This window comes from Orbicella faveolata, unplaced genomic scaffold (genome assembly GCF_042242905.1).
Source record: "Orbicella faveolata isolate gen_17 unplaced genomic scaffold, um_ofav_v1 contig_24, whole genome shotgun sequence".
In the NCBI taxonomy this organism is placed as follows: Eukaryota; Metazoa; Cnidaria; class Anthozoa; order Scleractinia; family Merulinidae; genus Orbicella; species Orbicella faveolata.
In genome coordinates, this window is record NW_028301552.1 from 23963075 (window position 1) to 23975896 (window position 12822).

The 12822-nt window shown below is 39.5% G+C and overlaps 1 protein-coding gene and 1 long non-coding RNA gene across 2 annotated transcripts; one reads left to right on the forward strand and one right to left on the reverse strand.

The window, feature by feature from the left end:
- Positions 1 to 1152: 1152 nt before the first annotated feature.
- LOC149110960 (uncharacterized) lies at positions 1153 to 8781 on the reverse strand. The gene is made up of 2 exons (XR_016208175.1): positions 8518 to 8781; positions 1153 to 7222 (listed from the first exon to the last, which is right to left on the reverse strand). It is a non-coding gene; the product is annotated as an uncharacterized LOC149110960 (long non-coding RNA).
- A 488-nt stretch (positions 8782 to 9269) lies between these two features.
- LOC149110961 (N-lysine methyltransferase KMT5A-B-like) lies at positions 9270 to 12704 on the forward strand. Its single transcript, XM_089292829.1, has 3 exons — positions 9270 to 9946; positions 10410 to 10609; positions 10834 to 12704. The coding sequence occupies exons 1-3, from the start codon at positions 9800 to 9802 to the stop codon at positions 10952 to 10954; spliced, it is 468 nt and encodes a 155-aa protein (XP_089148955.1). The 5' UTR covers positions 9270 to 9799; the 3' UTR covers positions 10955 to 12704.
- The last annotated feature ends 118 nt before the right edge of the window (positions 12705 to 12822 follow it).

The window sequence follows — 12822 nt, forward strand, 5'->3', positions numbered from 1 at the left end:
TTTCTGTTAAATGAACTATCCAGTATACTATTTAAGATGTATGAATTTTGACCAATCCCCTTGCCCGAAACATAATTTTAAAAAAATTTTATGACTTTTTTTTTCTGTAAATACAAATTATCACTGAGACTGAATGTGTTACGTTCACACCTACAAATCTCACTGGATCATGTGTACTAAAGGCATCCATCATTGTGTGTCGATCAATACCCTAGATCAACCCTCGATCAACTTCTTGATCAACTCTTGATCGACATCTTGAAGATTGGAGACTTCGACACTTCGAGATTTTGATCAATACTCAGCTAACACTCAATCAACATCTTGATTGACAGTTGGTCGAGACTAATATGTATCGACTGACACTTAATGGCATGTCTGGAAAAATAAGTCGACTCTCGACTGAGATGTCAATGAAGTGTGGATTGAGTGTCAACCACGGTGTCAATCAAGTATTGATTGAGTATTGATCAAGGGTATTGATCAACATTTGACCATGGATGCCATGATCCATCTCACTTGCACTAGAAATAAAGAGGTAAATAAAGAAATAAACTAAATAATTAAAACCAAATTAAACAAAACAACCGTACACCGAGTCACAGTACACTATTGCACAGTTGAAAGATAAAAAAAGTACAAGAGACATGTTAAAACACTTGAAATTACAGTAAGGCTCAATTTATTAACAATTAAAGCACTGATTACATTCTTATAAAGCCTCTTGTAATTCTTGTAATTAACTTTATTCAGTTAACACTCATAAATAAAAAGCTTAGCAGTATCAATTCATTCAAAACAATAGTCTTCACTGTTACTTAAACATGTTCAACAAATGGCCTTGACCTTATTGTTCTGAAGTTCTGTTAATTAAATTTATGCATGTGACCTCGGCTTTCTTTAGAATTCTTTTCTTAAAGCAAAAAACAACAATGAAGTTTCTTTTCTTCAAAGTTGACTCAAGTTTGAAAGCAATGATGTTGAGTTACCGTAAATGATCTAATAAACGCCCTCTCTCTAATGAACGCCTCCTATCTTAGTAACGCCCCCCTAAGCTGACAAGTTTGTATTAAATGCCCCTCTCTAACAAACGCCCCCTGTCTAATAAACGCCCCCCTTCCCTGAAAACCACACATAAACTGGAAACATATGTACAATACAATCAATTTATTTGCGTTCTTGCTAAATTAACAGCGGTGTGCGAGTCGCGTATTGCTCAATTTCCAGTTCAAAGTGAGGATAGCGTTCTTTAATCTTCTTGACCTCTGTGCTTAGGATATCAGCAATTTTCTTTCAGCTTGTCCTAGCATTGTAGCATCCCGGAATTCCAAGGCCTACTTCACGTTTTCGTTTTCCATATACTTGTACAGTGAGAGAGTTCGACTCGTTTGAGGCTAAAAAACCAGCCAGCACTCTTGAAAGTTCAAAGGGGACATGCCCTGCTAATTAACAAATGGTAAACGCCATAGCGTGTACTATTGAGTTTTATATAATAATCAAAGTAATTCTCGCATTTTGATTGGTTCTCGCCTATGATCTATTAGAGGACAGACGCACGATTGACGTCATCATTTCAAAGTTTTTCCCCCTGTGTTTTAAAATGGCGGAAAGTTTTGAGAATTTAGATAATATTTTACATGACTGGGCAAAAGATAAGGTACAAGAAAGTCTTGTCCAGGCATTGAACAGCTACCAGAAGCATAGTCTAGCAGGAAGAAGAAAGATAAAGCCGTTTCTGTTTTAGAAAATGACTCAGAAAAAATACTCGAGCTGTCTCAGTCGGCAGTCGAGCGAGACTAAACCAAACACAAATTAAAAATTAGTCTTGGTAAGCCCAGAACCATTGTTTTATCTCGAATTTAACAAACCCAATAAACAAAATGTTAATTTATTTAAAACATTGAACTTTTCTCAGTCTCAAAATAATTGTTGACACAGTAATTGTCAGGAATAAAACATCAAAACCACTTCTTAAAATCAGTTAAAATAATCACATAACCTTGCTTTCCGATGCAAATGTTCCAGTCTGTTTCAGGGCACAGCAGCGAGCAAAGTATAGCTCACTACAGCTCACGGCCAACTGTATCGCAGCTAGAAGGTGTCTCCGACACTATTTCAAACTGATTTGAGAATCACCAACCACAGAGGACACAAATTTCCACCATCACTAAACCCTCCTTTCATTCAAAACTCGAATCGAATGGCCTCCAGGTTGACCGCAGCCGCAATTTTTCCAAGCGTAGTTTTTGAACTCCTGCAATATTCGAGGCAACATCCAAGCTTTTCGGCTCACAGGGCTGCTCTGATGACAAAAACTGACTTGACTTATCCAGCATTTTCTTTAAGATTTGTAGATTTCGCAGTTCAATTCTCCTTTCGCTGTAAGTTTTCATTCCACGAGAAGCGACGCTGGAGTCAAGTTTGACAGTGGTGTGATTTTCCTGGACCAATCACAATTCTTTGCTATGCATAGCAACCAATGAGATTGCTTCAATTTGTATAGACAATAGATTACGTCAAATGGCTTTTTTCGTGTTCGCCAAAGTGGGCAAAGGACGGCTTTCAAGTTATGTTGAGCTTTACCTGTAGTAGTTTGTTCCGTTATTATATAAAACAAATAGATTCCATGTTGCTGTGCATCTGTTCAGTAATAGATCACAGAAGACGTCAAAATGTGATAAGAACATCAGTGACACACCCGGCTATCGCCTCGTGTGCCACTTTTTTGTTCTTACCACATTTTTACGTCATCTGTGATCTATTACTGAACAGACGCACGGCAACATGGAATCTATTTGTTAAATGGATGCACGCGGGAAGTTGCTAAGCACGAAAGAAGTGTAAGAGTCGCAGGAGAATACTAAAAAACATCTGGTGAGGATCGAGGGGAAACTACATGTAATAGCATAAAGTGTACACCCCTATACACTCCTGTACTGCATTGTAGAGGACTATACAGTACGATACATCCTTGTACAGCTCTATACATCCGTCTAAACCACTATACAGCACTATACACCCCTAAACAGAACTATACAGCGCTATACACTCCTACACAGCACTATACACCACTATACAGCACTATACACCCCTATACAGCACTATACACCCCCATACAGCACTATACACCCCCATACAGCACTATACACCCCTGTACAGCACTATACACCGCAATACAACACTATACACCCCTATACAGCACTAGAACACCCTATAGAGCACTATACAACCCCATACAGCACTATACATCCCTATACAGCACTATCCACCGCTATACAACACTATACACCCCTATACAGCACTATACACCCCTATAAAGCGCTATAAAACCGTATACAGCACTATACAGCACTATACAGCACTATACACCCCTATACAGCACTATACACCCCCATACAGCACTATACACCCCCATACAGCACTATACACCCCTGTACAGCACTATACACCGCAATACAACACTATACACCCCTATACAGCACTAGAACACCCTATAGAGCACTATACAACCCCATACAGCACTATACATCCCTATACAGCACTATCCACCGCTATACAACACTATACACCCCTATACAGCACTATACACCCCTATAAAGCGCTATAAAACCGTATACAGCACTATACAGCACTATACACCCAAATACAGCACTATACCCCCCTATACAGCACCATACACCCCTATAGCGCACTATGCATTACTATACACCACTATACACCCCTATACAGCACTACACCACTATACAACCCTATACAACAATGCACACCCCTATATAGCACTATACAACCCTATACAGCGCTATATATCCCTATACTGCATCCCTACAGAGCACTATACACCCCTATACAGCACTATAAACGCTATACAACATTATACACTCCTATACAGTACTAGACACCCCTATAGGGCGCCATACATCGCCATACATCGCTATACACTCCTATACGGCACTTTACACGCACATACAGCACTATACACCCCTATACAGCGCTATACACCCCTATACATCACTATACACCCCTATACACCACTGTACACCCCCATACAGCACTATACACCCCTATACTGCACATTACACCGCTATACAACACTATACACCCATATACAGCACTATACACCCCTATACAGCGCTATAAAACCCTATACAGCACTATACACCACTATATACCCAAATACAGCACTATACACAATTATACAGCCCTATAAACCCCATACAGCACTATACACCCCTATACGGCACCATACACCGCTATACAACACTATACACTCCTATACAGCACTAGACAACCCTATAAAGTACTATACATCCCCATAAAGCACTATATACCCCTATACAGCACTATACACCTCTATACAACACTATACACCCCTATACAGTTCAATACACCCCTGAGAAGCGCTATAAAACCGTATACAGCACTATACAGCACTACACACCCAAATACAGCACTATACATCCCTATACAGCACCATGCACCCCTATATAGCACTATACATTACTATACACCACTATACACCCCTATACAGCACTACACCACTATACACCCCTATACAGCACTGGACACCCCTATATAGCACTATAAACCCCCAATACAGCACTATACATCCCTATACAGCACTATGCATCCCTATAGAGCACTATACACCCCTATATAGCAATATACACCCCTAGAGAGCACTATACACCCCCATACAGCATTACACAGCACTATAAACGCTCTACAACATTATACACTCCTAGAAAGCACTATACATCCCTATACGGCACTATACACCACTATAAAGCACTAGCACTATAAACACAGCACTACACACAGCACTATACACCCCTATACAGCGCTATAAAACCCTATACAGTACTATATACCACTATACACCCAAATACAGCACTATACACCCAAATACAGCCCTATACACCCCCATGCGGCACTATACACCCCTATACAGCACTAGATAACCCTATAAAACACTATACACCCCCACACAGCACTATACACCCCTATACAGCACTAAACACCGGTATACAACACTATACAGCGCTGTAAAACCGTATACAGCACTATAAACCTTTATACATCCCTATACAGCACCATACACCCCTATGCAGCACTATACATTACTATACACCACTATACACTATACACCACTATACAACACTATACACCCCTATACAGCACTAGACACCCCTATAAAGCACTATACACCGCTATACAGTGCTATACACTCCTATACAGCACTATACACCCCTGTACAGCACTATACGGCACTATACACCCCTATTCAGTACTATACACCCCTATATAGCACTATACACCCTATACAGCACTAGACACCCTTATACAGCACTATACACCCCTATACAGCACTAGACACCCCTGTACAGCGCTATACATCCCTATATGTCACTATACACCACTATAAAGCACTATACATTCCTTTACAGTACTATACACCCCTATACAGTACTATACACCCCTGTACAACACTATATACCCCTAAACAGCACTATACACCCCTATACAGCAATGTACACCCCTATACAGCACTATACACCCTTGTACAGCACTATAAATCCCCTACGGCACTATACACCCCTATCGAGCACTATACACCGCTGTACATCACTATACACCCCTATACAGCACTATACACCCCTATAGAGCCATATACACCCCTAAACAGCACTATACACCCCTATACAGCATTATACACCCCTATACAGTACTATACACCCTTGTACAGCACTACACATCCCTATACAGCAATATACACCCCTACATAGCACTCTACATTCCTTTACAGTACTATACACTCCTATACAGTACTATGCATCCCTATACAGCACTATACACCCCTATACAGCACTATACACCTCTATACAGCACTATACACCCTTATATAGCACTACACATCCCTATACAGCACTATACACCCTTCTACAGCACTATACACCCCTATACAGCACTATACACCCTTCTACAGCACTATACACCCCTATACAGCACTATACACCTCTATACAGCACTGTACACCCCTATACAGCACTATACACCCCTGTACAGCACTATACATCCCTATACGGCACTATACACCCCCATATAGCACTATACATTCCTTTACAGTACTATACACCCCTATACAGTACTATACATCCCTATACAGCACTATACATCCCTATACAACACTATACACCCCTATACAGCACTTTACATCCCTATACAGCTTAAAACACCCCTATACAGCCTTATACATTCCCAAACACCTCTATACAACCCTATATAGCACTATAGATTACTATACATCCTTATGCAGGACCTCTCGTGGAAACAAAAAAAACCCTCTTTAACGCGAACGACTGCTAAGCAGGCTGAATAAAGTGGCTTTAGGTTTACAGGACTTTTAAATATTCATTGTTTGGGTTTTCCAATTATTAATTAACACCTTCTGTATTGTCCTTACCACGACCAGTACTTATGAATGGAATACACCTGGGCCGTAGCTCAGGTTAAGGGGTGGGGTTATTCGAATTGGACTAATGATGGCTAATATATTAGGCTTGAATCCCCATTTCAATCTATTTTTAAATAATAAACTATAATTGTCAAGGTAAAATTTGTTTCCTAAATGCTTTGATGCTAGGGAATAGAACAATAGCAATCACTTTGTTCAACCTTCTCAGCTAATGGTTTTCTTAACCTTTCACAGATATCAAGTAAAATATCTTCCGTTTGTTGAGTTGACAGTTGAAAGTTGATTTTTATGTAAGAAAAATTACATCCATCCGACAGTATGGCCTGTCGTTTCGCCATTTCCAAATGCAAATACATAGTAGACCGTGTATATATAATTAAATTCCATGTTGGCGTGCATCTGTTCAGTGTTAGTATAAATCTGCCAGCGTTCCATTACGAATGCCGTGAGCTTATTGGCTACGCTACTCATTATCTATTCTGTGGTAGATAGTGAGTAGAGTAGCAGTATTCGCTTGTTAACAAAATGACAGCCGCTTCTTGGCTTTTTTGAAGTGTCTGTGAAGGGGATTTAGGTAAAGTTTTGAACGACTAGTAGATATATATATATACCTGATGTTTTGAAAACCAGGTCCCAACAGCCCAATAACAGCTGGTGCCTAATAGAGTCATGTAAGCAGTGCTTACCAAGTTCCGCACTCCACACTTCATCTAGTGCAAAAAGGAAATGACACTAGAAGCTCTGGGCCACCTGTGGATGAATTCAGGCTTAACTGTCATCATATCAGATAAAAGCTCTTTGCAAGCATAACTTAATGACAGCAAACTAAAGTGCCTTGAAATCTCCCCCTCCCCCTGGGGTCAGGTACCACTCCGCACATATCAGTACAAATTGATATATCAAAAAAATGTTCAAAAAAATATCGAGTGTTTAGAGTTCGAGAGTGATCATCGTCACTGTAAATTTTTCTGGAATAACAGAGATGAGAAACTTTTATTAATTTACCTTGTTAAGGGCCCATTAACCAATTCATGCATGCGCTCGCGTGCGTTGCTAAGGAGGTGAAATTTCACTTGCGGTTACTTATGTCAGCCTGAGCGCGGAAAATAATAACAACTCAAAAACTTGCAAATTCGCTTACATTTTAGAAGTTTTTGTTTGTGTTTCATAAAATACAAAGCAAAAAAAAAGTACAAACAAAGACAAAATAAGAGAAAGAGAGATAAACAAGAGCAACAGAAAGAGAAAAACTAACTCCGTGTGGCTTTTTTTGATCTTACCGAAGTGCGCTGGTAGTGTAAATTGCGCATGCGCTGATAGGGTAACTTCCAATATCTATCGGGCGCAATTCCGGTTTCTTAAATGCTAAAGGAAATGCAGTTTTTCATTAAATCCAGCCTTTTTCGACGAATTTCGATTAAAGCCAATGTTGGAAACATAGCTATGCATTCCTTTTTCGAAATCATGCTTTTTTCAGAGAATTATGAATTTTTCAATATTTTGAAATGCTTTCAAAATCTGACCTTTTAGAAATGAAACAAAAGCGATGCATAGCGTAATGAGGATTTAAATTAAAATATTAAATCAATGAAAAAAATCCCGATAAAGTAATTTGCCTGGGAGCCTTCTGTATTAGTCACATGACCATGGGCGTGACCTGATGACGTCATCACTAGTGTTACTGATCATGAACAAGTTAAAACACATGAAATAACTCTGAACTAACTAAAAATGATGAAGTTATATGACAATAAATTTTCCTTAGCAACGGCTCGAAAAGATCGGTTAATGGGCCCTTAAACTGAACTCTCGACTAAGTAAAACATATTACGGAATTTCGTTCCCCTGAGTAAGTTGCACTATAACAGTATTTACTTATTAAAATTACGTAAATCGATACAGCAGGGAATCACCCAGACCACAAGACTGAATAAAAACAATCTCGCTTTAGAACCTCTCAAAAGTTAAAGACGGCAAATAAATAGCATAATGGGCGCCCTTCTGGATATGAATATTTCATGAGAGACTTATGGATGAATACTTACCACTATAAACGTTTGTGTAGACTTCTGACCTCTCTCCATCTTTTGCTTACTGCTTACTTGTACGTTCGGCTACTCTGCGAAAAACTTGTTTTGTTCTTACTATCGAGCCTGTCAAGAGGTTCCTGTTTGGTGTTTTCTGGGAGATGGAACGATAAAACTAAAAAATCCGAACAAATTTATGTCCGGCCCACCCTGACTAACGTAAAGTTACTCGCACTAGAAACCTCTATGCACTCAACAACCGCCATATTTTAGACCGCAGTGCAACTCGCGCCAGTCTACAAGTGTTAAGATTGGCCAATACGCTCGATCCATTTGCCCTAGTGGGTACTTCTCGGCAAATTTTTTTCATCGATGTTGACACTTCGTAAAACATAACTCCTATTTTTCTTCTCCTAAAATATGGAAAAATCTAATAATTCTTCAGGAGACGAGGAATATTATTCCTGTGAGCTACCAAATTTCGAGCTTAAGTTTTTTGCCGGGCCTCGAATTTAAGCGAGCAGGAGTTGAATCAGCTGGTTAAACAAAGGTACTCGGCACTCGGAAACGGACCCAAAAAAACAAGAAACTGGTCTGTATCAAAAATGAATGCGTTCCCAGAGAGACTGCATAGCAACGAAAAAGAGTTTCTCTTGGAGTTACTACACCCCGACCAAATGGAACACGAATCGCGTGTTAACCACAAATTCCCGTGCTTTTGAATAAATTTAAGGCCCATGTGAAGTTTCTGTAGGAAAATATTCATTGGCACTTGTATGTAGCCTATCTTGCCATCAAGGAGCAGAGATGTCCTTCGTAAACGTCCGCAGGGTAATGCTTAAGCACAAAAGAGGAGCTAAATGTCCACTTCTAGTTAAATTTTTGTCTTCTTGTGTGGAGCAAAGCCCGGGTAACTTTGTGTCCACGGCCGAGATTTTCGAGGCCTACGAAAGCGCGGTTAGAGTGTGGACGGACAACGACAGTGTTAGCGGCCAAACAAAGTTTTTAATGAAGAGAAACAGTTTTAACAGAGTAAGTATTTTGCAGCGATCATTGCTTTAAAATTTGCTTCGTTTATAGGTCTGTGATTCTATGTTTCAAACAAGAGTGAAGAGAATGAAATAGATATTTTTTTGAACGAATGAATGAATGAATCACGTCAAAGATCAGAGTATTTAGCTATAGAAAGAAACTAATTGGGGACACTATTTGCACATTTAACGCGTTTTTTTTTTTACAGCAACTGAAAAACGCCATTTCGACTCATAATCATCTTAAGGGATGGCAAGTGAGAACAGACATGAGCAACCACGTTCGCGGATACCGAGGACTTAAACTCCGCCGCGCTCGTCGAAGTCGCCTAGGATATGAATTTGGTGGGCGTGACACCCAACAACGGGTTCAAAATTATATAGCCGCAAATCCTCCACCATTATCCCCGATAGAGGTGAGTTTTATTTTACCAACCAAAGCAAAATATTTTTCAAGGTTTTTTTTTTTTTTTTTAACAGCGATAGCTATTTATTACATGTACCATACAAACCAAGGAGGCAATACCATATATAATTTACTTGCGAATGATATGAGATCACTTTTCCAACATAATCCGAAGTATTCCGAAGATGAATAACAACCACTGGAAGGCTTCCGAATATCACGGGAGGCCATCCGATTTTTTTTCAACAAAGATTGGCCAAGTTTGCCTGAACTCAACCGAAAATTTAGAATATTTCCCAAGGTTACCGAGAAACATCCAAAGAATATCGAAAGTCATAAAAGCTATTCCGAAGATTTCTAAACGAAGCTAAGGCTGTATACGAAGTTTCCGGAGTCAAACAAGGTTTTTTTAATGTTTTTACTAACATGTTTTTTCATCTTCCTGAATATTTATCCATTCTTTCATTTTAGAGATCCATGATGTTCCCAGTGACCCCAGAGGGGCAGGTCGCTGTGCGTTTGCAAACCGCGACATCGAGAGGGGTGAAATAGTGGTAGAGTATCAAGGGGAACATGGTTCCTTGGTAGAAGCGGCCACGCGCGAGGAGAAATACGCCAGGGAGGGCAAAATTTGCACCCTGATGGTCATTGAAAGCGGAGGCCGCCAAATTGCGTAAGTACCTTGTTTGACGTAAGATCTTCAAAAGGCGTTTCATTAACAGAGCTATCTCAACAACCATCGCAACCCTTAGTATAATTAATGGTAACTTGAAAAATGAAACGAGTTTGATCAATTTGTCTATATGGGTCAAGACTAATTAAACCTATAGCCACGGCTGAAATACAAGTATACACGATTTAATAATGCGCATTATTTGTTTTATATTTTGTTTTTAGGATCGATCCCTACCAAGGCAACGAAGAAACCGGGCCGACTTGGGGGGCACTGATCAACCACTCTCGAAACCACGCAAATCTGAGACCCTTCGTAGCGTTAAAACATTCAGGAAGACCATGAGTGTTTTTGGTTGCCTTGCATGATATTCCCGAAACCGTAGAGTTCCTATGGAACTACAACGATACGGATTGGGAATGTCATGCAGACAGTCAAACTATTCCCTCTCAAGCCCTTTAAGGCCTGGATCAAGAATTTAACGGGAAACAGCAGAACCTGAGTAGTCACGCGGGTTATGGTTATCCTGAATTGTTTTACTAAGCTGACATGTATATTTTCTTCTGCTAAAAACTAAATTGGAGTCCTTTCTTACATGTCGGTGAAATCGAATTGGCATAGACTTCCACTCTTGTTGGTCAATAACGCAGGTTTTTTTTTAATTATCTACCTTTGCTACGTTTAGAATGGAGTGTACTTGATTTCGTATTAAAGAGTGGTGTAGGTTTTTGGGGGAAATTAGTGACCTACGACCATCTCAAAACGAGGGATACGCTTATTCCAAACGTTACAGGACCGAAATGGTTGACCTGCTTCTTTGTCAACCACCACCAATTCCTCAAATGTTGGGTACACTTGAAAATGTTGACGACGTTAAGTAAACAGAACTGATAAATTTTGTTCCACTGACATTTTCATGAATCAACTATTTGCTATGATCCAGACCTTAATGTGCTTGAACTCTAATTAACAATTACATTATGAGCTCGAGATTTCTACGAGTTGATAGTTGATGAGGCCGTAGGCCGAATCAAATATCGCCTAGTATAAATCTACCAGCGTTCTATCACGAATGCCGTTCTCTGATTGGCTACGCTTCTCACTAGCTACTTTGTGATCGATAGATAATGAGTGGCGTAGTAGTGTGTCCTTGTTAACAAATTGACGGCCACTTCTTTCGAAGTGTCCGCGAGGAGGATTTCGATAAGAGATTTTTTGAAATCTCGAGCTCGTAATCTAATTGTTAAATAGAAATCGAGGGCGAGTAATCTAATTATTTTAGTAGAATTCTAACTGAAATTTCTTTCAAGTAACGGTTCTAATTATTTCTGGTCTTAGTGTTAAACTTCAGGCTTTAGGGAATTCGTGCGGACTGAATTAATTGTCAGTTTGACATTTGCAGTTGTGTACGCGCGCTTATCAGTTTCTTTCAAACATTTCGACCTTTTTTAATTCAAGAAACCGCACGTAAATGCCCTCCTTTTAGTCTTCTCAGGAATTTTGTTTATCCATTTGTTTCTGAATGCTCTTTGAAAACTTCGTAGAATCGAGGAAACGTTGCAATGTTGTCGACCACACCAAGCTACTGCACACTGATGCATGATAGTGTGCAGTGGCTCAGCCAATCAGATTACAGCATTTTCATTAGTATAGTAGTAGAATTCTACTAAAGAATCTTAGGGTATGACTTGAACCAGAGTATTGGACTAATTTGTGACCCTTATCTAGACCGTAATTTATAGGCCTGGTTCATGCCTTAATTTTCGTGAGTAAAAATTGTCCCCACCCCCTTCAAACAAAGTGTAACTTTATACACGTTTATATGGAAACGTTTCATTGCATCTCACTAATTAGCAAGTGTACAAACGCATTTTCCGGATTCTGATGTATTGCCTCTCATCCTGAACTGCATCCCTTTCAATTTCTTACGAATTATTTAAATACTTAGCCACCTACTAATAGCAAAAACGACGTTACTGTTATATAGTCGTATACTGTTTTTTATACTGTTTTATAATGGTGAATAGAGCGTTGTCAGGAAAAGAGTTAAACTAATTAGTAGATATTCTTTTATTAAAATACACGTGACAATAAACCTTGCATTTGGCTTGACTGATTTTTTTCTGACTGATCATGGCCTGCAGTGGGCCAGCTAAAACCACTAACCCAACATGAGTTATTCGTGAGCAAGAGTTATGTTTCTCGTCTCAAAA

Bases quoted from the DNA above. Each gene is read 5' to 3' on its own strand.
- LOC149110961 (XM_089292829.1), top strand. From the start codon at position 9,800: ATGAGCAACCACGTTCGCGGATACCGAGGACTTAAACTCCGCCGCGCT. The intron at 9,947-10,409 runs GTGAGTTTTATT...TTCATTTTAGAG, and splicing joins CACCATTATCCCCGATAGAG to ATCCATGATGTTCCCAGTGA. The intron at 10,610-10,833 runs GTAAGTACCTTG...TTTTGTTTTTAG, and splicing joins AGCGGAGGCCGCCAAATTGC to GATCGATCCCTACCAAGGCA.